General features: G+C 53.8%; 1 protein-coding gene across 2 annotated transcripts; it reads right to left on the bottom strand.

Moving 5' to 3' along the window:
• Window positions 1-5: 5 nt before the first annotated feature.
• On the bottom strand, window positions 6-27,991 carry ABHD17C (abhydrolase domain containing 17C, depalmitoylase). 2 transcript variants are annotated; one of them, XM_016125822.2, is made up of 3 exons: window positions 27,356-27,983; window positions 5,012-5,191; window positions 6-1,483 (listed from the first exon to the last, which is right to left on the bottom strand). In XM_016125822.2, the coding sequence occupies exons 1-3, from the start codon at window positions 27,934-27,936 to the stop codon at window positions 1,264-1,266; spliced, it is 981 nt and encodes a 326-aa protein (XP_015981308.2). In that variant the 5' UTR covers window positions 27,937-27,983; the 3' UTR covers window positions 6-1,263. The 2 variants fall into 2 exon arrangements, with proteins under 2 accessions (XP_015981308.2, XP_036087758.1); XM_036231865.1 differs by lacking the exons at window positions 6-1,483; window positions 5,012-5,191 and adding an exon at window positions 5,387-15,888 and having other exon boundaries at window positions 27,356-27,991.

The following is a 27,991-nucleotide window of genomic DNA, read 5'->3' as shown; positions in this document are numbered from 1 at the left end:
ACACGTTCTGATCCATGCATCCTTTATTCCATCACCCGCTGAGCCACATCCGAGCAACAGCACACAGACCGGTGACCGACCGCAATCCAGCTGTACAACGATCTGAGGCCTACAGTACATTTAAGGCTTTAAATTTGAAAAAAAAAAAAAAAAAATTTTAAATAAACCATCCCCCCAAAAAAACACCCTCCAAACCCAAACCCCAACCAATACGAGCAGTGTAGCAATTGTAAGCATCTTACATTTCTGATGCTCATTTGATGCAACTCCAGTGTCAAAACCCAAATAACTGCTGAACGAAAAAGAGTTTAGTGAAACTGTAATTACATAAATTTTTCAAAGCATAAACTTGTATTTTCATCTTGGAAATGTTATAAAATTTTTAATAGCAAAACATAGGAATAAAAACATATTAACAAAATGTATCCAATCATTTACATTACAAACAAGGAATTTGCAGTTCATTGTTGTATTCTGACAAAAGACGACTACCCATTAAGAATCTATGCACAATGTGATTGCAAATATGTACTATGTACAGGACTTTAAAAAGGCCTAGAAGAAGGACTTTACAGAAGGAAAGTCGGCTAGGCTCTTTGTTAGAGCAACCAGACAATCAAAATATGAAAACTCTGTTGTTGACTAGTAATAAATTTACACTTAAAAAGAACCCCAGTTTCTTTTTGTTTAAGAATATTCCAGTTATATTCTATGCTTTCGGTTGATAAAGCTGTTTTATGGTCGTTCTGGTCACTTACCCTTCAGACGACATGTGGGGGAAAGATCAGCATGTTAACGGAAGTTAACCAAGGGATTTTCATCAGCATAGTTTTCAGGTTAGTCTATCACAGCTTCACAAATGGACTGACCCCATGAATGCAGTGGCTGAAAGAGCTGCTGTCCAGTGGTGAGAACGCAGGGGAGGGAGGGTGGAGGCCCGCGTGAACCAGTCAGTCGGAAGTGATGGGTTTGGGAGAGATAGAGACAGGAGTATTCTTTACACAGCTCGAGAAACCTGCCCCCCGCCATCGGCTCTCATCCCCAGTCCTGCGAGGCAGTGAAGCTGGATGTCACAATGGTTCAGTGTAACAGGTTGTGTGAATTAGCAGACAACCTCTAGACACAAGGCTGAGATTTCTCCCCGCTGTCTGATCAGGACACCCGACACTCGTGGTTATCACGCAGCTACCGCCACCCAGTTAAAGCGTGTGCAGAACAGAGGACTCTTGCGTTCACAGTAAAGGAGGTAAAATCAAGTCGTCTTCAGGAATTAGGGAGTTCGTGAGATATGAACTGTTTTAGTCTTTCTAGGTACTGTGCGTAAAGCTCTATGTCATTATGCCCGGCCCCTTCGACCCAGAGGGGCTCCACAGCTCGGGGACAGCGCTCGTACATAGCGAGGCCATGGGAGAAATCGATGACTTCGTCCTCTGTCCCGTGAATGACCAGCACAGGAGACGTCACCTTCGATATCTTGTCAATGCTGCAAACAGGAAGGCGGGGAGGAAGAGAGAAAGGTCTTCTTTAGTTCTGCTCACAGATAACATCACGATATGACTGAATCAGGCTCGCAGGCAAGGACGGTCACACTGTGCCCCCAACCCAACCCATTTTTCTAGTAACTCATTTTTTAAAAATACTTTTCGTTTTGGAATAATTTCGGATTTACAGAACAGGGCAGAGATAATACAGACTTCCTATACACCCCTAGCCAGTTGCCCTAGGGTCGCCACTGTCCACTATCATGTGACCTTTGTCGAAACCAAGAAGGCCATGCCGGCACACTGAGAACTGCACTCCGGACTTCATGTGGATGTCATTGGTTTTTTCACCAATGTCCTTTTCTGTTCCAGGACCAAGATGAGAATACCACATTGCATTCGACCACTGTGCTTTGGTTAAAAGTGTTTTATTAAAAATAGAACTCCTAAAAGCCATCAGACTAACGAGCCAGCATCTAATATTTCTGATATGTCCACAGTTTTGAGAAAGGATTTTTAAAACAATAAACAGGCTCAGCTATCTGGAAGAACCTCTCTCCCTTGAGAGCTGAGCACTTAATCCCGGCCCCGGGGTTTTGGGAAGTCTCCTCTGAGAGCTGTCTTCACAGTCGGTTAACGGGACCCTCACAAACCACACCAGGTAAAAGCAAATGCCTCGTTCTTGATAAAAAACTCTCCTACTTAGCTTGAAAACTTAATGTAATGCCTTCACTTGGTTCTGAGAGATTGCTGACTATTTACAGAAATCAAATCCACTCTCCAAGGAGGAATGTTTGAGGCTCTTCAAAAGAATGTGCTACAGGCTCTGGAAACATTTCCCCAAGAGGAATGCAAGAGATGTTAAGCCTTGCTGGGTGGGGTGCTATGTGACTTCTCTGGAGGAGGTCACTTGACCTGGGAGTGAACCAAGAGAGGGCAAAATCTCCGTCCAGTCTGTCCCAGCCTGTCCCTCACCAAAGTTGTTCCTGCAGTTGACTTCCCATCCAGTATTTGATCAACTGTTAACAAAGGGAAGCAAACTGGTAGGCCCTGCAGGGATCTCTTCCCTAAAAGTAATAGCTCACATTTGTTAAACATTTACCACAGCCAGGAGCCTGCCCTTTGCCGGCAAAGCCTCCTTTAATCTTCAGTGAGACACCACGGTGAGAGGAGAGACTATCCCTGTTCACCAAGGCGGGGACCGAGCGCAGGGAGATCACTAAGTAACAGGCACGAGGCTGTGGCGATAACAAGGAGTTGTGACATCACTCACACACCGCAGCGAGCTACAAACAACTGTCACGCAGCCCTTACGAGCCAACCACTCAGGAAGCTGCCGACCACTTCGAGACCTCCGGGAGGATGGCAAAGCCTCGCCAGCCCTGTCATCTGCCAAGGGCAGAGCCATGGGGCAGCATTCAATCACGCAGATTATGCATTTTGTTTACAAACTTAGGTTTCCTCTGCATTTAATTTTAAAGTGACTACTTCTTCTAAAATGCAAGAATCCGATCATAGTCCATTGAAAAATACATCTACTGGCAGACAGAAGGGGCTGTGCTCCACCCCGCACAATTCAGAAGAGAATCTCTAAGACCTGGAGGTGTGTCTCAAGTGAAAAATGCCACCGTCTGATTCTAAATGTAAAAGGGGCAAAAGGAAATAAACTACAGGCTAAACGATCATCAGGACGCCTTTATAGTTGTTTAATATTCAAAGAAAACGTCACAGAAGAGATCCTCTCATAAGAGGGACACGAGACAACTCTGCAATGCGTTTGGTAGCGATGGACGTGGTTAGAAAATATTTTACCACATTCCGTCAGTGATGACAGTCACCATGGTTGGACTCTCAGATTGCTTACTTCAGGGGACCAAACGGGAGGAATGCCTTTCCCCACATCCCCTCTCCACTCAGCAACCTTAATTAAGCGAAATGCTTAACTTAGTCTAAGCCTCAGTTTCCTAACCTGTAAAGAGTCCTGTAACTTGACCAGCTTCTTGAGGCTGAGATAATGGTCCTCCCGATGCCTGGAGGATCAGACACACCCAGTAAAGATTAGTTGCTAGTTTACTATTAATTAACAAGCTGCAATTATTTAATAGGGCTGTATTTTAAGATGCATGCTCATTTGGAGTCGGGAAGAAACCTATTCATTTCGTTGCCAAGGTAACTCCTTGCACGGCTTCCCACGGACACGCTAAGAATCCCCCTTCCAGCAAACTGGCCTCTTATTCCCAATTCAGCATCAACGAGGCTGCGTCTGAGCTGTCCGCCAGACCCACTTAGCATTCTCGCCACGCCGCTAGAAACCTGCAGCTAGCTCAGATTTTTCCAAGAAGCGCAATTTCACTGAATTCTGGTACCAAGTGCTCAGAACTGAAGTTCACCCAAGGTGCTCGCGACAGGCTGCTTCTTGTGGAACGAGAGACAGTCCGTGTAACAGACATCTGTGTAACCCAACGATGTTCTTCCACCCTCCCCTCCACCCCAGCAACAGGAGAACGACAGCGATTCATGGGTCAATCAAAATCCTAAAACCGTGCATGATTTCTGCGGAGGCTTTTTCTACAAAACAGTCGCATGAGCCAGCCAGTCCTGCAGTAAACCACCTCGGACTACTTCAGCAACAGCATACCCAGGGAAAGTTTAGAGGGCAGAGTTTTTATGACAAATATTGTCCTCAACTTAGAGTAAAAAAAAAAAAAAAAAAACGAGGAGAATTTCCAAACAGTGGCCTTCACGGAGCCACTGTGCATGCTGCTCCGGCGTCTACAGCACAGCACCGTGTTTTCCTTTCTTCTGTTCACGGGGTGTGCAGAGGCTGGGGTGACGGTGGCACCCAGCCCGCGGTCACACGCCTCCCAGGGCAGGTGCGGGCCGGTTTGCGGGGGGGGGGGGGGTGCGGAGCAGCCGGGAAGGTCTTCTGGCGTCAGTGGGAGGGCAGGATAAAGTGAAGGGCTCAGGGGCCTGGGCTTGCGTGGGGGGCTCTCACATCCACTGTCCCTGTGGCCATCAGCAAAGCACATGACTGGCTTGCAAAGCGCTCACTTCGCCTTCTCCCCCTAGCTATCCTGTCGCGTGGGAAACCTAAGGGAGGTGTCAAGACCGTGATCGCTTGTGGTCTTTAACTGAGTGTGCGGACCGCCTCTCACGAGCTCATCACGCACTCTGCATTTGGCTGCTTGTGACTCAGCAGCGCACGTCCATCTGAGCAGGTGACAGAACACTGACCCGTAAGTCCCTTCCAGGTCGGTGGGTACTTGGGATCCTGCACATACGGCTGAATCAAGGAAGCCTGGCTATCAGTATGAGCAAGGTCCTCGAGTCATCTGGTAGATTTTACAGATGAGTCAGGCCCACAGGCCAAAGTCTGCTGCTGGTGTGTGTCATGCTCACATCCACGTCCCCTATGGCACCAGCACCGGTGTGACGGACGGCGGCGCCCAGCAAATATTTACTAATGGCTGCCTGGGATCTGGACTCGGGTCACGAGATGCCTGACGCCCGCGGCGCGGGCGCGAGCTCACCTGGGGAAGGCGTCGAAGCAGTAGGTCTTCCTGGTGTCGGGAAATGCCACGCGCAAGCCGGACATGAGAGGCGAGTGCAGGATCACGGCTGCACACTCGTACCTCGAGGCCAGGTCCACGGTGGGGACGGTCCCGATGCTCTGGCCGTACAGGATGATGTTCTCAGGGCTCACGCCGTACCTGCGGAGGTCAGAGGTCGCGTGCCATCAGCCAACGAACGGGAGAAAACGAAAGACAAAACCCGCAGCACCTCACTCTCTCCAAACTCCCACATCACGTCGTCTCGCGTGCACGCTTTAGCTTGATATGAATGTGACCTTCACAGACCTGGCTCAGGAGTAAGTGACCGAGAGGCTACCTTGTCCAACGTTCTGCAAAAATAATGAACTGGACCTTTATTTCTGGACAATTAACTAAACAAATGCGCGGTAAACTTCATTTCAGTATTTACAGAGTCGCCTCATTTCTCCTTCTTGCCTCTTTATAGTTTCTCTGATAATCCTAAATACACTTCTGAAATTTTTTAAAAAGCATGCGTGGCAAATTGCACTACCGTTACTAAGAACGCTTCGCGCTATGATGACCTATGAAACATACTGATCGACGTTTAGTACAGAGCTACTGGGAGATGAATACTTTGAGGACAATTCCGTCTTCCTTAGCCTCTTCCTGGGGCGACACCCTTCCTTCCAAGTGTTCAGCCCATCAGTGGTTTCCCAACTCCCCCTCTCCCACTTGTTGATTGGGCCATGGCCATGTGAGATGCAGGCCACACACAGTCAGGTACATTCGCCACGGACAGAAGGCCTCGTAGACACACACGCCAAGCAATCCGTATGAGATGGCCTGGGGAACGTGTCCACAAGGCTGCAGAACACCCCAACGTGCGCCACCCGCCTGCTTGGCCCTGTCCCTCCGGTCCATGGTTGGTGAGGGGACCGCTGTCCACTTCCTGCTTTCCATCCACAGCCTCTCCCTGACTCATGCCGACCACACGCACTTCCCGCTTCCATCCTGGCTTCTTCCTTCCCCCCAGCCAGCCGCCACGTCCGGCCTGTCCTCTGCTCTCCCAGACCTGCCTCGGCCCAGTCCCAGCTCACGTCGCTCCCCACTGTAGTCCGTCTTCGCATTCCCACCGGGTTCGGCAAACCACTCTCCTTGTGATCGAAGCCCACACTCCCAGGTTAACCTCCAGGCCGGCCCCGCGTTTTCTCTCCAAGTGCACCTCGTGCCCCGCAGTTAGAGTCCTCATGCCTCAGGACGCAGAACGTGACACACTCCTCTCTCGTCACCAACGCACGGAAAATCCTGGGGGGGCCCGTGTATTGTCTTCCCTTGGTCGTTTGCTCAAGCACTTACCAGGATGGCAGTGCAGGTGGCATGACCTACGTATCGTCACATTTTCGGCTCCGCAAGGGCAGGTAAAATTGTAAACCCCTCTGGGGTTAGAGACTGGCGTACGGGAGGCATTTCTCGTTCTGAATGGGACGAGATTCTAGCCAAGGTTGTTTTGGAACAAATTCTAACCACATTTCACGTTGTACTATTGTTCCAAATGGTATTAAACTCGCTCCAGTCTAAATCTTTTTTTTTTTTTTGGGGGGGGTGGTCTACAAGGAGCAAAATCTTGTCTGCAAACCACCAAAAACTGAGTCAGCCGTCGAGAATGGCGATAATGCTTAGTGAGCATTAAGAGATACTTAAAACACAGCCCAAGGAATGAAGTGTCTCCCGATTTTGCCAGGGAAACCTACAGTTTTTGCTCGGAAGCTATCCAAACATGCACCATCTTCCTGCAGCCACGAGCCAGGCTGAGCTCAGGGGAACCATGAACATTTTAAGTGGCAGCTCCCACTCAGCATGGAGGACATGTCCTCAGGAGCCCCCAGGAGCCAAGGACATGCCAGCAGCAAGAGCCAGAGCTGCAGTCGGACGGTCGCATGGGAACGGTCACTTCGCGCATGAGGTGAAGCCTGCCGTGTTCGCCTCCAGGCCAGGCTCTCTTTCCTGGCTGCAGATGTGAACCAGCTGGGCCTCCAGGACACGCTGCGTCCTGTGTAAGCTGACGGGCCTCGACTCTGCGCCTTGTCAAGGGCGTTTGTCTTCAGAAGCCGCACGCTTGGCACGGTGCCCCTGACTTTGAAGTCAAGTATTTTAAATATTTCGGATCTAGAATTCCCAGCGGAAATATCTGTAGCCGTGGGACAGAGATAAACACACGCAGTCCCACGAATGCCGATCGAAGGGTGAGGCCGGCGGGTGCAGAGGAGCCCTAATCGACGCGCATGCGCACGCAGCCTCGCAGCTAGAGGGTCCCCGGCGGGGGGCGCGGCGTGCCACGCGCACGCGCCTCACGCTTCAAACGTGAGGGAGCTTTAAAAAAGTATCCGTCACCGAAATGCTCTTACTTCCCCTTTTTTCCTTTTTAAATACTCGTTTGTAGGCTGAGACTTTTTTGAACGTTATACTGCTGTCCCACAGACAGATTTCTCTTGGTCGTTAATTCCAACAGCGGAAGCGAAGAGAACAGTGCTAAGGAACCTGCTGAATTAGCACTGTCTGAGAAAATCAAAGGTGTTAAATGCTAATGATGTCGGCTATTTGTTTCTTTCTTCTTCTTTTTTTTTTTCTGACCAACGGAATGTGGCTAAACAGGACATTTATAAACAAGACCATGATCGCCTCTGGAAGTTTTAGAAGCCTGAGCAGGATCGAGGTATTCTCTCCAACGTAACCTGTGCCAAAGGCAACATTAAAAGTAGCCTCCTTCACCTTGAGCAACGTTCAACCTAACGGGGATAAACGATGAGTCTTTGGGGAGATAAAGGAATGAGATGCCAATTGAGAAATAACACTAATACCAAGTTCAAGTTGAGGCGAAACGAGTATCATGGTCAGGAGGTTTATCTGAGCACAGCACAGACGCAGACATGCAGAAGGAGAGCTCGGAGCGTCGCAGAGCGGAGGGAGCACCGGAGAACGGAGGACTGGACCCGGCCGGGCCTGGGCGAGGCTTTTACCCCGGGGAAGCAGACGACTGTCGCAGGAATGTCTGCAAGACGCCGAGGGGATGCAGACTGGGACAAGTCGTGGCACCGGGCAGGAAGAGGATGGTTAGGTCGGAAGTGTTCTGTCTCGCTCAGACCGGACGTGGGCGCAGCGAGCACGGGTGGGGACAGAGAGATTCCAAGGCCATTGTATAGATAAAGGTTGGGGAAACTGGCACAAATAGGGAAGTTGGGAAGGAGACAAATGGGTGTTTGGAAATGTGCTTGTTTTATTGGGAAGTACGTTCAGTTCGGGAAAATATGGAGTCAGGTGACTGTGAGACACCCCAGGAAGGCACAGAAAAGTCAAACCCTCGGGGTTCATTGCAAGAAAGATCTTCCTGAAAGAGCTTGATACCTACGCCACACAGACCAGACCCCGAGTGCTCCGTACCCCACCTCCTCCCGGGGAACAGAGGGAGCAGCCGGAAGGAGGAGGCCGGAACATGGGGCCAAACCGGGAGACAGGAGGGCAGCGAGGGGCAGCGGCTCAGGAAGGGACCAATGGCCCAGCTCCCACGGCAGATCAGACCTGAAGCCTGCGCACAGAGAGACAACGTGCCCCTCCTCCAGCAGCTGCTGTGACAGTAACATAACGCACAGACCCACACGGGGCATCCTGGGACAATGTGGGACAATGTAGCGGGAGCGGGCGGGGGGGACTCGGGGCATGGCGTGGGGACTGCACACACACCGGTAAATGTAGCCTTTCTTAAACTTATTTCAAAATGTATCGGGACACACTTTGTCTCATTTTTGCAAACTAGCACCCTGCCTCACGTATGGCAGCCCTTCGTTCTAGCCCAGATGTTTGAATTTCCTCCCAAACGCTGGCGCCAGGGAGGGCTTTCGGGGTCAGGTCTAAGCCCTCCTCCGAAGCCACTTAGTTCTGCGTGTCACTCAAGGCTGTCCCTTACACCTCCAACACTCTTTCTCTGCGTCAAAGCGAAACTAAACAAGACCTGGCATGGCTTAAGTTTTAATTTTAAAAACAGTCATCTTTCAGAGGAAACAGTGATAGTCCTAAACGCTATAAGATTGACTCTCTCGAGATCCGTGACAATTAAAATAGAATAATGTGCTTGAACTTGTTTGAGTATAGCTGTGCATGAAGTTGTTCTAATGATACCGGAGACTTTTTTTTTAGCATTCTCTAATTAACATCTAGGAAAAACCGAAAACCGTAGCCCACCCACCACGGCTGCACAAACCCCTATGAGATACTTAGACTACACCCACCCTAGCATTTTCGAGAGGGTTTTTATGAGCGGGCTTCTGTGAAAAATCTAGCATCTGGCAAAAGCCATTTAAGAAATGTCACTTACGTCAACACCAAATGCAGATTAAAGACACCTGACCAAAGGAAAGGGTCTCCCCATTTCCCAGGCAAGTTTATGAGATTATGAAATCTCTGTGGCAGGGAAAAATCTTAAAAATCTAATTCTCCCCTGGGTCGCCGAGGCTGAAAGTTAATTCTTACAACCAGAAATTCAGGGGTCTGCGTTCCAGTTGTCTCACCGCGTTGCAGGTTGTGTTCTTAGATCAGCAGTAGCACATGAGACACTACTAGGCAGTGGCTGAGTTGGCCCTGCATGGCAGTCATTTGCAGGTGACTGAAGATCGCGGAATGAAACTCCACAGATTCCTTTAGCTCCTGCTAAAACCGCGCAGTGCCCACAGCATCCTTGGTCTCTTACGGGGGACAGAGGGCACTTCTGCCCTGCTGTACCTTTCCGGAGCATCTCTCCCGCTGCCTGCCCTGGAGCTGCAGGTGTGGACATAACATGCCCAGCTCTGGCCAGTGAGAGTTCTGGATGCCTCGGCCCCAGGGGCCGCTTCGGGCATGAGCATGGTTGGATTCATGACTGGCCGGCCCGGGGGCTCCCAGGTGTCCGCACCTGCTCCTCCTGAGCCTGCGGGAGGGCAGCTTTGTCACCACACGCGAGCACCACCTAAAGAATTATTACCAAGGGGAGCGAAGCCGAGGGGACAAGGGAGCCTGGGAACCGGTGCCACCGTCCGAGGCCCTGCGCCCAGTCATGGTCTCCTGCAGCCCCACTTCCTGGGCCATGAGGGGTGTAAGTCTTGCCCGCTGGGCCTGGACACAAGATGACATGCCATCTCAAACCGGGAGGCTCGACGGCTCCGTCAGCCCGGGCTGGGCTGCTGCCTGAGTCCACTGTTGATTCTATTAAACGCGGTTTGCGTGCACTGGACAGGGAAGCCTGTCAGGTGTCAGGTGCCCTGACACTCCCCTCGGGCAGAGGCCCCTGTCCGTCTGTGGTGGCAGCTTCGGCTCTTTCTTGGGGATCTACTCCCCCTTTGCTCCTGTCCTGTGTCCTTCGTCCTTGTGTTCCCTAGTCTCCTCTCTGCTGCCAGACCCTCCCAGTTCCCCCTTCGTCCTTCTTAAAGCCTACAAAGTTCGCGGCATCCATCACAGACGTATCTCAAACCATGGGCAGGCGGGAGAGGCTAGGAGGGCTCAGAGGCATGGGCGACTCTGCTTTCTAGATAAGGAACCTAAGCCCTGGGCGAGGTTGCTGAGGACCTCAGGCTTGTCATGGTGCAGACAGCTGCTCTAAGCCCGTTACAGCTGTAGGGTATGGACTGGACCAGGGGAAGAACCGTGAGCTGCATGAATCGCCGCGGCTCGCAGAAGCATCCCTCAGCCGGGCTGTGTGGCCAAGCTCAGTGCCGCCGGACGCCCCACCCGCGTCCAGCGAGCGAGGGGCGTGCGGCCAACCCTGCTCCTGGGTGCAGGCCGGTGGGCAGCTGCCCGGCCGTAGTGGTTGTCACCCCCTTTAACGCACAGGTACAGCGCCAACCCGAGCACAGCAGGGGTGAGTCGTGCTTTCAGAGTGGACATTCCACTCAGTGGGGACAGGGTGGCGTGGGGTGACATGCAGTCCCGCAGACGGATGTGGGTGACGGCCGCACAGCCACAGAACCGCACGCTCCACATGGCTCACATGGCGAACCGGACGTGATGCCCACTACATCCCCGCAGAAGGAAGGAAAGAGGCGACGAGCCCGTCGGGTCCGACTCGCGCCAGTTCCTTCCCTGTCAGTGAGCATGAGGGAAACATCCCGGCTGCCCTGAGTTCAAAGCGAGATTTTACTGTGACAGTGAAAACAATGAATAGCAAACAAAAGAGTGATAAACAGTGAAATTTTTTATTTTTTTTTGTCTAACTGTAAACTCTTCAAAATCTAAAGGCCTTAATTACAATTTACCAGTCACATAAGGAGAAAAGATGACACAGAGAGGCATGTTGCTGATACTGCATTCTTTTCCCAATGGGGCAGACCGTGCGGCTCGCGGCCCGTCTCCCTAGGGGGAGCTGGCAACTCTGTGTCATTTAAACCTCGCTCTGACCTCCCTGCCACCAAGACCTTGTTATCTTTCCCATTCCCTCTCCACCTGGCCTCTCACCACCTAGGATTTTTTTTTTTTTTTTTTTTAAAGCAAAACCGAGGAAAACGGCTCCTCGGGAGGACACGACTCTGCCACCATCATGCCTCTTCCCTTCTAGAGCTGCGGGGAGGCCCCCAGGACCCCACAGGAGGAGGCCGGGGCGGCCCCTGCAGACATGTGCAGAGGTGTTTCTCATGGAAGTACCTCGTGTTGGAACCTCGTGTTAGAACAAAACTGCACCAGAATTCCAATTTCTATATTTGAACACTCAAGGGCAGCTATCAGAGAGGTCGTCTATCTTCTAAGTGGTCACCCCCAGCCTGGCAAAGAGGGGGGCTGGAGACGGCACCGGCCAGGCCGGATCTGCCTCCGCAACCTACAAATAGCAGCCGGCCCCTGCGTGACTCAGCGGTCACCCCTCCTCCCCCCCTTCCCTTTCCAAGTCAGTCTGAAATCAGGCCTGGAGCTAACTTCGACATTACACTTTCATTAAAATACTACATAGCGTCTAAACATCACAAAGCAAATGCCACAGCCTCACTTCTCGTAAACAGGAAGCCTTCCTGTGGCCACTAAGAGCACCGTGCACCATGCCATGCGTAATTCAGAAATACCCGGCTGGCCAGACTCCACCGCACGCACGTCGCTGGGACCTGCCACGTGTTTATGACTGGGCCGGAGAGCCTGACGGCCAGAGAACGGAGCAGACAACGCGAGCCCGTGATGACACGTGCTCCCCAGGAAGGCACTCGCGAAGACCTTCGCCCCGCAAGCCCACGTGGCGGCCCACGCCCTGGACCTCTGCGGCCAATGCGTTTCCTGTCGTGCGCCTGGCTCTTCTCTGGCAGCACATAAGACGCCCTGGGCCTCCTGCTGGAAGCGGTTTTCGGAAACGGAGGGACGTCGCAGGCCAGTGAGGTTTCGCACGGGGACGAACGCAGACCCGGCTTCTGCTCTGACATGAAGCTGCGCATGCCCCAGACTAACGCCACGTGGCCACGAACTCCCTCCCCGTCCGCAAACGGCCAGGCCACCGGAAGTGGAGGCTGTGCGCGAGGGGCGGGCGCGGTCAGTGGCACCCCTAACCCAGGCAGCACCCAGGGACCAGCTGCGGAATCTCTCTCCTTCCTTCGTTCTGAGCTTGAGGGAGGCGTCCCCTCGTCGGGCGGGGCTCAGCCACGACTCCGTTTGTCACCTTCCTGGCCCAGCTGTCATGGCCATGCCAGTGGTCACTGTGTCCCAGCTCGGCCTCCCTGGCTGCATCCCTTCTCCCCCTAAGGCCACTGGCCCATGAAGCCCTTCTAAGACGCCAGAGGCTGCTTCACCATGTTGAACTTACAAGTCCCTTTCCCCAGTCCCCCAAAGTTCCTGCATTGTTATTTCTGGGACATCTGACTCCCAAAGTTCCTGCATTATTATCTGATACATCTGACTCCCTCTGGACAATTTACTGTGGTTTGTGAGCTCCCACCAAGCCAAGGAAATTTGCGAAAGAACTTTACTACAGACTTTCAATCAGTCAAGAATTGTTTTTTTTTTCCCCCACTTGAAACTCAAAAGAAATCAAAATGATATAAAATCTTCTATAAAGTATTAACGAATGCTTTCAACACTAGAGCTCCGTTTTTATGCCTTTGTATCTTGAAAAAAAGAAGCCTATTTTCACCCTCTTATATGACCTATTAGAATTCCTCAGGTTTAAAACACCGCGAAACAATACGGCCAAAATGTTTACAAAAACATTAAGATTTTATGACCATTTCGATCAAACTCATGACTTCTTTGGCACACACAAAAGCTATGAGCAAGGTTATACATTTTCCTAATGTGAACATCTGACTCGAGCATTACATAATAAACAGCTCTGCCGAGCCTTTCCTGCCCGGCTGGTCACACACGCGCGTGCTGTCTGGGTTCTCTTGGCGGGGGCCTCCCGGGACCGGAGACAGAGAACGGACGAGCCACCCTCAATCACTCAGTGTCCTCCACGCCTGCGGTGCCAGGAGCCAAGGGCACAGGAATGAACGCGGAAATGTGGGCCCGGCCCTCGCGGGGGCTCATCAGGTACTGGCCAGATCGCGCGGGCTGTTTTTATTCTAAATTCGTAGAAACGCCTGCGTTTAAAGCCTTGTGGACGTGGTCCCCAGGGCTGATGCTCGGACGTGAACGCGTGGAGATTCTGGGCTTTCAGAGATTTAATTTGATGAATTGGGAGAAGATGCCGTTTCAGCTTCCAAAAGATTTCCGGTTTTATTCGGAAGGAAGGCCCTGAAGTTTAGTTGTTTACCTGGTTCCGCTGACTTTGACTCAGACGTAAGAAAGTTAGAGCATGAGGCCTGAGCCCACAGGTCACCCCTCCTGACTCTAATGTCCGAGAAACGCCTAGTGGGGCCTTGAGCAGACAGGGGATGGGCCTGCCTTTGGACGGCACAGCTGTCAAGCAAGGGGAGAGGCTCAGACCGATCTGCCTCCTCCAGCTCCCTCTAGGCACAGCCCACCCCCACCCCCCAGCCCCGCCAGGTCACCAGTCACACGGGCTCCGCCCAGACCCAGACACACTGTGCAGGGAGGGTTGAAGTCAGTCTGCTGCGAACAGCGGGCACACCCAAGATGACCAGCGGTGGACAGCGATGGCCCCACACCTTATCTAATCTCAGCAACCACCTGCCAGGTGCTATCATCAGTCCCTCTGACCTGACTACGGTAAATCGCCTAAGGCCACGAAGCCGGAGGCACCGGGCCTGGCTCTGCACTCACACCGGGTGCCGCCTCCACAGCTGAGCCCCAACTCTCCCCCCATCCACCCCCGTCTCCCGTCTCCCCAGCCCCGTAGCAGCAGCCACACAGGCCTCAGTGCAGAGGGGAAGCCAGCCGTGCAGGGGGCCTGGCGCCCCCGCCCGATCGCTGCTGTCACCTGACCCTTCCCCAAACACCGCGCCCACACCTTCACGCGACGAAGCGTCAGGATGCTCCAGTAACCAGACACTGCGCCTCGTTCTTCCGCCTAACTGGCCCAAGTCTCTAAAGTGCCCCAAACCCCATGGCACGAAGCAGGAACCGTCAGGCCCTCCACGCCTGCAAGAGCCCCGAGCCCCCACGAATGTCGGGGGAAGAAGGGGCCGCACACCTGCGGAGGCCCCGTCCCGGGCCCGCTGCTTCCCGGGCACCAGGGCTGAGCGTGCTCGCTGGTCAGTTCCGTGCCCCTGGCTCGCTGGACCCTCACGCCCAGTGGGCACCCGCTCGTTCCCACGGATGGCACGGTGCTGGCAGGCACGGCCCCTGTGCCCTTCCGTGCAGTCCTTTGACTGTTTGACTCTTGTTATTCTCCAAGAAACTAGGGTTATAAAAACTTAATAACAGTGGTTACATAACTAAGCCAACAAGGAAATGCTACTCAGTACAGGATCTGAAAGATTAATCATGGGACTTGTACTAAATACCGGCTAAGGAAAGGCATGTTTCTCTATTCTCCCTGCCCCTTGAAGCCCGTCCCAAACGAAACTAAAAATTATTAAAGACGACAATGAAATGAAAAAGAGCAGCTCTCCAGACAGCGTAGGGTGCAGTGTCTGCTACCCACAGACCCCAGACTGGAAGGCACCACGTTGCCCAGTGCGGATGGCACGGGGCACACTGGGCAGGATGCAAGGCGACACAGAATGTTCCAGAAACACCTCCTCGCAGCGCTGGGACGAGCTCTGGTGTTGAGAAGAACACCTGGCAGGCCGCCCTGGCATTCTGCACCTGGGACCAGACTGGACCACAGCCTCGCCCGTCCCAACACAGTGCCTGGCACCCGCGGGCCCCTCGGCCACCTCCCTCGTGAACGGGACCCCGGAGAGACCCGGAGACTCAGCACCTCCAGCCCCAAGTCAGCGTCGTCGCATGGCTCAGTGCAAAGCCGAGCCTGCGCGACACGTCCCTCCGGCTCAGAAAACGCCGCGAAGCTCAGAGTGCTGCGTGAGAGGGAGGGGCGAGATCGAGCCCAGAAGTGGAAACTGAGGTAAGGCAGGGACTTAGCTCAGGGGCCAGAGACGAGGCCAGAGAGACCTCCCAGGATGGCAAAGGGATGGCGGCCGGGAGAGGCGTGGAGAAGCCTCGAGGTCAGTGGAACAGAAGCCACGCCAGCAGACAACTTGGGGACGGATCTCCTTGCCACTGCGATCACGGCCGAGCTGAAGACGTGCTGTGGGGGCTGGCGGCAGGAGAACAGGTCAGACGCCGACGGAAGCAGAGGGCGCGAGCGTAGGCAAGTCCACTGCTTAAAAGTCACAAACGTCACCGACGAAGACCCCGGAGTCACTATCAAACACCGAACGCGGCAGGAGGAGGCCAGCGGGATTGCACAATTAGGAAAACGACTCACGCTTCTGAGCAGAAAGTCCACGAATACTGTCTGAAGTTGCTCCCGGGTGCTGGGGGCGAGGAGAAAGAGGCGGCTGTCGCTTTGCGTCATAATCGCTTCCGTTAACCTATCACTGTATGCGTATGTCATTCAAGTAAAAACGTGAACTTCCGCCATGGAAATGTCAGGCGCCTCTCCTGTCATTTACTGACTGCTGTGTTTCTCCCTGGCATAACCTGGTGGCTCCTGACACGCCCGACTGTATTTACTGAGACATGTTCTCCACGCAAACCCTAAGGACACTTTCTTTAAAAAGATGAGGGTGGGTAGGTTCCTCCCTGTATTCCTCCACCCGTAACCTATATGAGGAACTGAGAGATGTAGGCGTCATTTGGACGGATTCACTGGGGTGCTCCATCCAGCCTCCTCCTCATCCTGCCCTTCCTCTAAGTCACCAGATGCTAATTTACGGGAATTACACAGAAGAGTCTGATCTGGAAGTCAAGACTGAATATTAATAAGGTCTCTGGCAAGGAGACACTGATGGGCCAAGCATGGGGCTTAAAATCCCAAGAAGATATTTAAGATCATCAGCATGGGTTTTAAAGAGATATTAAACTATAAGCTAGAGACTGCCTTGTCAACCATTCATGGAGAGGGGGAAAACTTGAGGGGAGGGTCTTAAAACTCATCAAAAGGTTTAAATAAGGCAAAATTCCAATGCGACTGTTAAGAACACCCCCACAGGCTGTGTCTGACCCCGAACGGCCCTGCTGACTTATCCTGGGCCGCCTTGCTGAGAGCATCCAGGCCGGCGTCCTGTGAGGCCAGCAGCAGCCCTACTCAGCAGTGCGTGTGAAATACCTGTCCGAATATTTTATGGCAATATTTTTAGAAAACAGTAAAGAAGTTCTTGACTTGAGTGTGGGCAGCTCCCAGACCTTCCTAACTCACACACTAGCCAAGCCGCCCCTTCTACCGCCCTCCAAGAAAATGCAGCCATGATTCTGGCTGCCAAATAAAACATTTTCAAGGATGATTTTGAAAACAAAAATAGGAGTGGCAAAAATCTCAGATTATTGGACCTACTGAAAACATCTGGCTCCAAGAAACCTCCGCCGTCTTCGTCTTCCTCATGCTGCTATGGGTGGGTGGATGTATTCTTCTCCCCCATGGACTGGCGTCTGGGGCCCCTGGGGCCCTGCGCGCTCGGGTCCCTCCTGAGAATCAGCAGACTGTTCTCCCTAACAGTGTCTCCAGCAATGGACGCGATAAAACCTCAGAGGCCACCAGTACCCGTAATGGACTTGGGACGGGGCACGGCCGACCAGAAGTGGCCATGCCTCTTTATGTCTCTGGTGACCATTCAAGAAGACTACACTTGAGTGGGTGGGAGGCGGGGAGGGGGGATGAATTTAAGACGATTTTCTTTGCTAATGGTGTCTGACACCGGGGCCCCATTCTGCCAAAAACCTAGACGCACCAGACGTCACTTCTCCTGCCACTGCCCAGAGAGAGCCTCGTGCTCCCAAGAAATTCCAAGAGATCTGAGCCAGGGAAGAAGCCATGAAGCAGAGAGGACCCCACCAGGGTCACTGGAGGTCATCAAGACAGAGCATGTCGACAACCCTTCCTGAGGACCACTAAGTACCAGGCTCCCAGGAAGGTGGCCAGGATCACACCCTATATCCTGGGGGGGGGTGTGTGTGGGGAAGAGCCACCTGTGGGTATAACTTAACCTCCCCAAGCATAAGAGCCCCTTTCTCTAGCTCTGCAAGGCTAGGCACACAGCAGAGGCTCCACCAACATATCAGATGGATTTTAAAGATCTTCACTCTCTTCCTGAAAAAAAGAGATCCTGCGATTCAGTAGAAAAAAACTGGTCCAATTTTAAATGCACAGGAATCAAACGCTGTCCCATCGTATTTAAAATAGGTCATCATGGCTCTTTAAAACCAATTTTGGGAATGAATGACAGTAAACAGAGGAATGAGAAACAAAACTGGACTGCACTAAAAGAACAGTCAAACAAGGAAAGACAATGTTGCTGGACCATCTCTACACAAGTACACTATTTACAAACTGACAAAATCATTAGGGAGCAGCAATCTACAAAAGTAACTACTAATGGCAACAATTCAAGAGGCCACCCTAGGACAATTTAAAAGTTGGAAGAGATACATTGAAGCCTTGTGGAGATACATTGAAGCCTTGCACAATTTAACAAGCCCTTGGGCTGTTGCAAATCACTTACTCTTTCAGAATCCCTTCTCCTGAGGTACTATGTGGAAATACCAGTACCTGTCCTGTCTTTCTTACAAGACCATTCTTAGGCTCAAAGATTGAGTGTATGTAGACATTTTTTGGTGACTACTCACCCTTTGGAAATACAGGGGGTTGCTATTTTTCTAAGCTTTCAAGGCTACTTTAAATCTTTTTCATTTCTTTCCCCCCTGACTTTTCAGTATTTTTAAAAATCCATTTTAAGAAACTTAGCTTTGAGTACTTTACAAACATTTACCCATTTATTATTCATGAGAAACACTACTGTACATGCTACTATCACTTCCCCTCTTTATAGAAGAGGAAACTGAGGCTCAGAGGAAACAGCACAGGCAGGACTCAGGCCCAGGCTGCCTGGTCACACTGTCCTGCTCTTCACCTCTGCATCCCACGGCGCCCCTCAGGTCACCCGGGGTCCTGCTTCCGATGCTTAGCCATCTGCAGCTGCTCAGAAACCACGGTACAGAGGGGAAGCCATCAGAACCACCCAGCTCCAGTGCAGAGAGAAGGATGAGTGGCCCCCTTGCTGGGAAGGACTCACTGCTTCTCTTCCTTTCCACGGATTTTCAGAGGTCTGGGAGGTATTTTTCCTCTTTGCAATGCTGTCAGACAAAATACAGAATCCCATGGCGGGGAGTCTGGCCAAAGTCATCTTTCAGATGAGAATGGAAGATTTTTTTTTTTTTTTTTTTTTTGGTACTGTATAAGTCCTGGTCACAATGGAAGATCGTACCAAGCCCCTAGCCCAGCACCTGACGTAACAGCAGATGCTGGATGTGTTGCAGGACTGAAACCTCTCCAAATTTTAATTCTTCATCACGCTCAAAGCCTGTCGTTCTGAGAAAAGTGATCCAAACAATGTTAAATAACACTACCGGTCTGGAGCACTGGTGTCTAAACTTTTAATCATGCATCTTTTCCATACAAACGAGAGCATGCATTCCTGACGTCTGTGTCGACATGTAAAGATTTAAATATGTTAGTATGTTAAAACAGCTCATAAAATCTTATGGACGTTGAAAACAAAAAACGGTCATTAAAAACAATACATAACCAGGCTTTTTTTTTTTCTTTCATTCTAAGTAGCACTTTCGAGGAAAGAGCTACTGATGTAGGAGACAGCTCCCGAGAAGGTTAGACTCTGGTTGTCTGGGGTGTGAATGAATGAATCAATATTGCAGTTCTTGAGTAAAGGTGAAGATGAGAGGACAAATCAGAGATGACAAAAGAAGAGATTCTAGAAGGTACAGATGGCTACAAAAGCGCCCAGGAAGCTGTTGCCCCATTTTCAGTTCACAGAGTAAATACGGGGAAAGAGGCAGGCGGAGGAAGATGCAAATTATAGCCGTGATCTTCAGCGCACTTACTCCTGCACACGCAGTAACACTGTGCGCATGGACGTGGTATCAGGGTTTTCAGTGGGGGCCAGAAGCACGCAGTCACCAAGGGCGCTCAGGGACGGCTGCAGGAAGTCACGCCGGGTGGCCCAACCAGGTGCTCCGGCAAGCAGGGAGGACCGTGCAGCTCTCCTGGGGGCCTCAGACACACCACAGCGGTCACAGAGACCAGAGAGCCACAACCACGCAAGCAGCACACACGCAACCTGAAGCTGTGGTGCCTTCGCCCAGGGGGACCAGTCACTCCCGGGGCGTCTGACCCTCCCCTCCAGGGTCCCTTCTGGGAAAAGCAAGGAAAAATAGCAGACGTGTGTGGCTGATAGGACGTGTGGACCGGGAGGAAGGCGCCGAAGGGGATTCGCAGCCTGGCCCCGCACAGATGGAGGGTGAGGCGTGGTCAGCAGGTGCAGAGCTGGCAGGACCGCCCCATGGGTGCGGCCTGGAAGCTTCCGGAACCCCAGGACTGTGCCCCCACTGGGCTTCGGCGATGGATCAGAGACCGGGGAGCCCTGCAGTCAGATGACAGCCCAGTCTGCTCCTCCCACCTCTGTCATCACACTCTGGCTTATATGTTCTTAATCTACCTTTCTAGGGTTTTCTTGAAACTTTTAGTAGGAAAAAAACAATTTATTTCAGTTAAATATATGACTCCGGGTGTCCTTGAAAAAAATTATTTTAACAGCCTAATTATATATGACAAGAAGTGATTAGCACGTGGATGCACCATCAAAACTTAAAGGGTGTGAATCTTCCAAGTCACAAAGACGTCGGTGCCCGTTACACGAATCCAGCGAGCAAAAGCACGGACTCCGAAATACCCTCGAGTCACTTACGATGACGAGGACGAGCGGGAAACCAGCGCACAGGAGTCTCCGTCTGGTCTCACGGACCTTGGCGGCCATTATCATCGCGACGGCACGTGGTTTGGCTCTGCCCGCGACAGTCCCTAAAAACGGGGTGTGAAGACGCTGGGCTTCTCATCTGATCGCCCACCGCGACCTCGGAGGTGAGCTGCAGAGCGGCAGTCGCCGTCTGGAACCCCACCCACTCTCCGTGGAAGTGTCTGGATCGCAGGCTGGCTCTGCACTCTGCCCCCAGCCCCGACCTCACTGCCCGGACGTAAACCCGAAAGGATGCGCTCACCGGCGCTGCAGGTTCTCTGGGCTGCTCTCCCACTGCCGTTAACAACATCTCGAAGTGGGGGCTTCTCGGTGACTCAGCAAGTGACTGGCAGGCGACGGCGAACCACGGGTCTGATCCTGGATCCGAATGACCCAGGCTTCCTGGGATCACAGTTTCCCGTTTCACACACGCCCAGTCCTCTCACACTCTACAGTGAATCAGCACCGAGGAAGCTGTGATGAGCTCGGAACCCAGCCGGCCTCGAGCCTGAGGCACCAGCCATCGAGGGAACATTTGTATTTTAAAAGGACGAATCTGATTCAGGCCTCTCAGCCATCCATAGAAAAGAAAGATGCCTCTGCCTACTGTGGGTCATGCTAACGGTAAAGAGGCACCAGAAAGTTCTGCGAGGTGGGGAAAGATGGGTCTCCCTCCTCCTCTGCACCCCTAGGCTCTGCCCGGCGAAGACTCTGGTTCGGCCTGGTGGAACAGTGTGCCCAGTCGCTGCGAGGCGTGGACCAAAGGTGAGGTTGCCACTCCTTTTAAAATCTCCTTTGCGGCTGTAAACACCTTAGTTGATGAAGCGCTATCCTATTTAAAATACTAATGCACAGCGCACCCCAAAGCTACAGCCAGACACACGCAGCCCTGGAGGCCGGGGGAACACCCAGCCCCAGGGCCCCTCCCCTCTTGGCTGCCAATACTGCACATTCCGCCTTCCTCTGCACCCACGCCCAGCAGCCAGGCTTGCCCTGGTCCCACTCACACCCACGGGGAGTGGGTGTGGCAGCACGGTCTCCAGCACGCATTCTGACCTCAGCGTCGGGCCTTCGCCTCGACCTGACCACGGCTCTGAGGACTTTATTAACAACGCCGACACTGGCACTGTCAGGCACCCCGGGGAAGGCGTTGTGCGGGGGGTCACCACTACTCGTTATCACCAGTACTCCCATTATCTTTACTGCGTAAAGCCAGGGTCGCGCTGGTGAGGAGACTGGCCTGAGGTCAAGCCGCTCACCAGTGGCACAGGCGGGACCTACGCTCGGGTCTGTGTGACCCCAACACCTCTGTCGTTGAGCACGAAAAACATCAGAGAAAGCCGAAACCTGCAGGAACACTGCTCCAGGTCCCCCTGAGACAACCTTGCCATGTGACTGTCACAGAGCCAGAAACAGGTTCTGGCTGTAAGTCTTCTGAACGAGGAAGCCAATCATTAAGTCCCTTTTGGCCAGGGGTCGCCAACTCGAGTCACATGAAGGCCACCCGCACTGCAGAGGCTCGGCCCTCTGCTCTCCTGCCCCCTCTGCCCAACGCCTGGCCCATTCTCTCTGCCCCGGGGGCCGTTGAGGATTACACCACACCACAGCCCCCCACCCCCAGGCTGGCAGTGGGGCCCACACACGCGGTCGCACACGGGCAGCGAGGTCTCTGCTCTGCCGAGGCGGTTTAAGGACTCCACACGGCCTGCTCTTCCAGGCCTACGCCGTGGCGTCAGAGAACTGTCACACACGGGCGCTGAGCGGAGGGTGGGGATCCGGCCACACCCAGACGGGGGGCAGGAAGGAGCGTGGCTCACGGAGTGGGCATGTCAGGCCGTGCCACCCTGGCCTTGGCCCCCGCCCCTATGACGGAGCCGTGTCTATCGATGCTGCCTGAGCACCAGCCACCGCTGATCCGGGGGACGACCAGGGGACCCCAGACTGGCTCCAGGTATCTACCAGCCTGGGGGAAGCCAGCGGCCAGGCGGCGGAGTCAGGGGCGGGCGCAAGTTCGGTTGGGAGGTGTAGACATGTGCAAAGAGCAGGAACAGGGGGAGCAATGGAGAGGCATGCCGATGGGGGGCGGGGGGCGGGGAACGCGAGAACCCAGGCCAGCCCAGACGCAGGACGCCGAGAGGGTGCCAGCCAACAGCCGCGTGCCTGTGACAGTCCAGGGACGCTAGAGAGCCTGAATGTCCTTTCAACGACTGCGCCACATTTGATCTAGTTCAGGGGGTTCCTGGCCACCAAAAACCCCTGACAACAAACACCTACCCAAGTGGGTGAACAATCAACTCTTAACCAGTTATAACTGTGGCCAACTTTTAACTGGACACGGCTTCTGAAAGTTCCTAGGCTACCATATCTCAACCCTGGCTTCACGTGCACATGCATGCGCGTGTGCACACCCACACGTCTGCACGTATATGCATACAGCTACATACATACCTGACTACATGCACTCTTCACATACACGCATGCATGCATAAACACACTTTTTCATACAGACACACACGCGTCCATGTACACACACTTTCACAAAATCTACCTAGAAAATGCTAAGTGCAGCCAGGGTTGAGACCTGCTGCAGAGTCTGAATCCATTGAGCTTCCCCGTGTCACCAAGACAAGCAGATTCAAAACCATCAGGCTCCTCCCCTGAAAATCATGAGCCTCACAGAAGGCCCCGCAGAAGTCAGGCCATTGCGTCCCCTCCTCTAAAGAGGACAGATGCGCGGCAGGCAGGTGTGGCGTGCCCCGTGCCCCGGGAGAGCTGCAACCAGACCTCGCTTCGCAGCTCCAAAGGTCTGTTCACACAACTTTCGTGAATAGAATCTTTTAGACAAATCAGGAAGCCTATTATTTAAAGCGATCCCAGGAAAAAAAAAAAATAGTCGCTGTGACAGCCAAATGGTGACCTGAGTGTATCTGTCGAGTTCTGGATTTCTGGGCGAGAGGCTCCCCAAAGTGGGGCCGATTCACGGGCTTAACGCAGAGCACGAGCAGAATCCAGGGGAGGAGGCGAAGCCGCAACCAGAGTGACCTCGGCCGCCCCCCAGGCCAGATTCCAGAGTCTTCTCATGTGGGGTCATCGCTACCGAACACGGCAGGGAAGCTACTAATGTGGAGAGAGGGGGAGGGGCAGAAAAGCCGAGAAGACAGGGAGTGACTCCAAAGGTACCCTTTAAACCACCTCAGGAGAGTATAATTTAAATGATTCCTTCGGAAAGGGGGAAAAAAAAGGCCTCTTCCACCACTACACAGTGGCGCGAGTAGAGTTTCAAGGCTGAGCCTCCAAGGTTATCCTAAATTTAAAAAGGCGTTTGGAAGAGAAAGCATAGCGAGGAGTGAGTTACTCTGCGTTAGCGCCGACACATGGGCTGGCTCGTCGGAGCTCTCGCGGCTGGAAGGTGAGGCGCCTCCCCATGGACCCCGGGGAAGGAAGCTCAGGATCCCCTAGCGAGGCAGATGGCACAGGGACAGGCCCGAGGAGCCGGGCGTGGCCGAGGGCGTCTGGGGGAAGGGAGGGGGGACACCGGCCACGAGGCTCTAAGCGCACCCCCAGACACGCCTGTCCCGCATTAGGTCCGCCGGGTCTGTTCTGAAGGGCTGAGTTCCTCCCAGTGGGGTGTCCTCATACCGGCCGCCCCGAATCGCAAGCTGGTGTTCTATTTTCTTTCTAGAAAGATCACTGAACTTTCGCTTTACGTCAAACGCAATTCCTAACACGTTCTGCTTTTCTCGACCCCAAATAGGTAGGAAACCCAAGTGTTCTTCCCTTAACGGCACCACGTAGCCCCCGAGAACGCTGAGAGGAAAGGTGTCAGGCCCCTACCTTCAACACGCCCGGCCGCTCCCAGGGGAAACACACCGGGGCATCGTAACCGCAAACCCTGCTGGCAGGTGACAGGAGGGGCTCTCCCAGGACCCCTGCCTGAGGGTCTTCGCTCCTGCCTTCCCGAAAGCTGGGGTATTCCCACCCTGGAGGCTTCTCATCGGCCACGGAGACAGGGTCTTCACGCAGCCACACGTGGTCACACATCCCAAATGCCTCTACGATCTAACCCGCCCTGTCACAACAAGAAGGAATAGGTTGGGATTAACGACACCCAAGGCGGGGCCACTGTAGGGTCTGGCGCAGTGGGAGAATCGACAGGTGTGTGTCCAACAGGTAAAGGTTTGCTGGTTGAGCGAGTGGGTGGAACATCATGTCTGGTCATCTGCCTGTCACACCCGACACCGAGTCCCCCGTCTGTCTTCCTCTCTCTGCTTGTGCTTCCTCTGACTAGGTCAGTGTTTCTCCGTCTGTCACCAGACATGTCCTTGCCCCAAATAGAAGAATCAATAACTTCTGTGGATGGGAATGGTGAGCACGGAGGACAAATCGAATCGCAAACCCCACCTCTCTTGTTCTAGATTAATAAAACGTTTGGGCTCAAATACTCTCCACCTGGTTCTCTGGGTTATCGGCTCGCCTGGACTTACACGTTCAAATCAGGTTGGCCCTCCCCCTCTTGCACGGCGGGTCCCCCTTCTGCCCAGTCTACAGCTGCTCACATCCAACTGGGCGTCCAAATCCAAGCAGAAGCCAGGCCAGGAAAGGCCGGGGGAAGCCGTGCGGTGGGGCCAGCACTGGGCGGTGCCTTGGGGTGCACAGCACTGACACACGCCTTGCTGTCACCTGAGCACCGAGGGAGACACGGAGGCTCTCCAGCGAGCAGGGGGTGAACCGGGAGGGCAGGAAAGAGAAAGACCCCCAAAGAAGACTCGGGGCTGGGGAGGATGAATGAGCAGGTCCGAGCCAGCCACAGGAGGATGGGCATGCGTGGTGGGAGGCGGTGCTGCGTGGCAGTGACCTGAGGGACGTGTATGAGGGCAAAGCAGAGGGCGCATTCCAGGCCGGGTGACAGCGGAAGCATGTCGGTGACGGCTGCGGGGGGCAGGCAGAAGGGGGCAGGTCAGAGGCCGTGCAGCCTCAGCGTCAGGTAGCTCCCGTGTCGGGAGAAGGGCCAGGACACACACGTGTGACAGCGAGCACTATGTGGCACAGTGGAGAAGGTCGTGAGCTGGCGCTGAGGGGCTGTGCACTGAGTGTCCGGACGAGGGTGGAGGGCCGCGGCGGCCAGAAACAAGCTGGGGACACAGCGGGGGTTCTCGGCCAGCATTCTGCTTCCGGTACGACATAAAACAGAACATATTCTGCCACGTGCATTGCCCGTAGGAAAAAAAACAAAACAAAACATTACTTGGTGAAACACTTCAGATCTACAGACACAGATGAGTTTGTGTGGCTTGATCGAGATGTAAAAAGGGGTTTCTTGCTCTGGGGTCACAGCAAAAAGAAGTATGCACAAGGCTCCTTCAAATTCTAAGAGTCTCCCATCTTCCATGTACGTGTATGCATCCGGACATGCGTTCCGGCACGAAATTAAATAGATCGTGGGCGAAACTCAGAAATGCCATCAGATGATTCAACGTTAAGCATTATCAAAAAACAATGCCCTTACTTCAACTAAGTATGACCTAAGTCTCCAGGTAATAACCACACCTCACAGGTGCGACACAGACACACCCGGACATCCAGGCCAAGGTTCTGCATCTGCAAGGCTGTCATTCCGACGCAGACACGCACAAATAGGAACACTGTCCTACAGAAATTCTACCATAAAACCTACTCAAGGTGGGACTTCACTGTGTTGCTTAAAGACAATCTCATGGCAACCCTTACTGTTAACACCTTGACCAACAGCAAATTCCAGCAATCTATTGATTGCATGTGACACATACCTTTGAAACCTGTTCCTGGAAAAGATGGCTTTTAACTACTTGTAGGTTGTGACTCAACGTGTCTGCAGATGATACATTCTCATCCACCTCGTCCTGTCTCAGTAACTGTGATCCCAATGACGTGTCTCAGGAGGACACAGATAAGCAACGTGTATTTAGTCCTAAGGACTTCGTTGTGGGACAAGTCATTCTCCCACACAAGCAGAGCATGATTTATGAGCATGTGTATGAAAGGGAATGTTGCTGATCCACACAAACCGTGTACAAATGTTTTAGATAAAAACAAACAAACAAACAAACAACACATAAGTGTCCACAGCCACGGCAATGCCCGTGGTAGTCACACTGGGACTCTTTCTCTGAGGAAACCAGATGTTATTACAGTCATGATCTCAGGTACATCCCCATCGCTGCTGCACGGGGCGTGAGGGAGAGTCACAGACACTGAGAGTGGGCGCACGCAGGGGACATGATTTTGCCTGTTGACCAGATCTTCGTCTTAAGTTGAGAATAAGACTCAAGCTTTCTGCCTGCTTGTCTCACCAGGCCTGGCCTGAAACCTACCCCAAGTTAGTGCCTTGCGCGTAAAAGGCCGTCCCTCGATAAATATTTTCCGGTCCTTGTGTGACTGCTAGTGCAAGGTCAAGAGAGTCCACAAACCCAGAAACATTCAAACTCGCCCTGGGCTGCTGCTGAGGCTCCATGGAGGGTGCCAGGCCAGAGGCCACCACTCACCCTCTGCCCGGCTCCCCGTGGGGTGCAGCATTCACACCCTCCGGCTCCCCTCCAGAGCTGCCCAGGCACCGTCCCTCAGCACTGTGCAACGCTCAAGTCCCGGGGGCCATGCCTGCCGCTCCCCGATTTTACAAGGAGGAAACAGAGGTCTAGAGACACGTGTGCTTTGCCCAAGGTCACTTCAGCCTGAGGACCTTCAGGCTCCGGATGCCGGCTCAAACTAAACGTGAACCTAGCAGTTTCCTGCCAGCAGCAGTGACCGGAGCCCCGCTGAGGAGCCCGCGGAGGGCTGGTGGCACCCAGGCGCACGGGGACAGGCAGAACCCTCCCAGTCTGGGCTCTCCAGGAACCCGGGAGCTGGCGTGGTGGGGGTGGGGCGGGGAAGGCCAGGCCAGGGTGGGATGAGCGCGCCCGAGTCCTGGAGACGGGCCCCCCGGCCCCCCGCGCGGGCTCACCGGGTGCGCAGCGCCTGCCAGGCGGCGTCGATGTCGGCGTACAGGTTCTTCTCGGAGGGCCGGCCCGAGCTGGCGCCGTAGCCGGAGTAGTCGTAGGAGAAGACGTTGCAGTTGATGCGCGAGCCCAGGCCGATGTAGAAGCTGCACATCTGGCCCAGGTCCACGGCGTTGCCGTGCGAGAAGAGCAGCGTGTAGCGGCTGGCGGGCGCGCAGCGCACGAACATGCAGCCCAGGCGGGTGTCGCGGGCCGTGCGCGAGAAGAAGACCTCGACGGCGTCCAGCTCGCGCTGCGAGTACTGCCAGTCGGCGCGCTCGCTCAGGTGCAGGCTGCACGCGCCGTCCTCGGCCGGCGGCGCCGCGGGGGCCGCGGGGGCCGCGGGGGCCGGGGCCGGGGCCGCGGCGGCCGCGCCGGGCGCGCCGGGGCCCGCGCCGCGCGGCTCGGGCGCCAGCACGGTGTAGGTGGGCTCGGGCGGCAGGAAGGCCAGCTTGGCGGCGATGCGGCTCGGGCAGGGCGGGCAGCAGAACAGCCAGCACAGCTCGCCCAGCGAGAAGCCGCTCATCCTGGGGCCGGGCTCGGGCATCGGGGCGGCCGGGCCCGCCGCCGGCCCGGCAGGCAGCAGGCAGCAGGCGGCGCGG

This window comes from Rousettus aegyptiacus, unplaced genomic scaffold, assembly GCF_014176215.1.
Source record: "Rousettus aegyptiacus isolate mRouAeg1 unplaced genomic scaffold, mRouAeg1.p scaffold_m13_p_14, whole genome shotgun sequence".
In the NCBI taxonomy this organism is placed as follows: Eukaryota; Metazoa; Chordata; class Mammalia; order Chiroptera; family Pteropodidae; genus Rousettus; species Rousettus aegyptiacus.
This window is presented reverse-complemented; position numbering and strand designations above follow the sequence as displayed.

Coding starts and splice junctions, on each gene's coding strand:
- ABHD17C (XM_016125822.2), bottom strand. CDS start 27,936: ATGCCCGAGCCCGGCCCCAGGATGAGCGGCTTCTCGCTGGGCGAGCTG. Junction 5,192..27,355: donor TGGCAGGCGCTGCGCACCCG/GTGAGCCCGCGC, acceptor TGACCTCCGCAG/GTACGGCGTGAGCCCTGAGA. Junction 1,484..5,011: donor TGCTTCGACGCCTTCCCCAG/GTGAGCTCGCGC, acceptor TCCTGTTTGCAG/CATTGACAAGATATCGAAGG.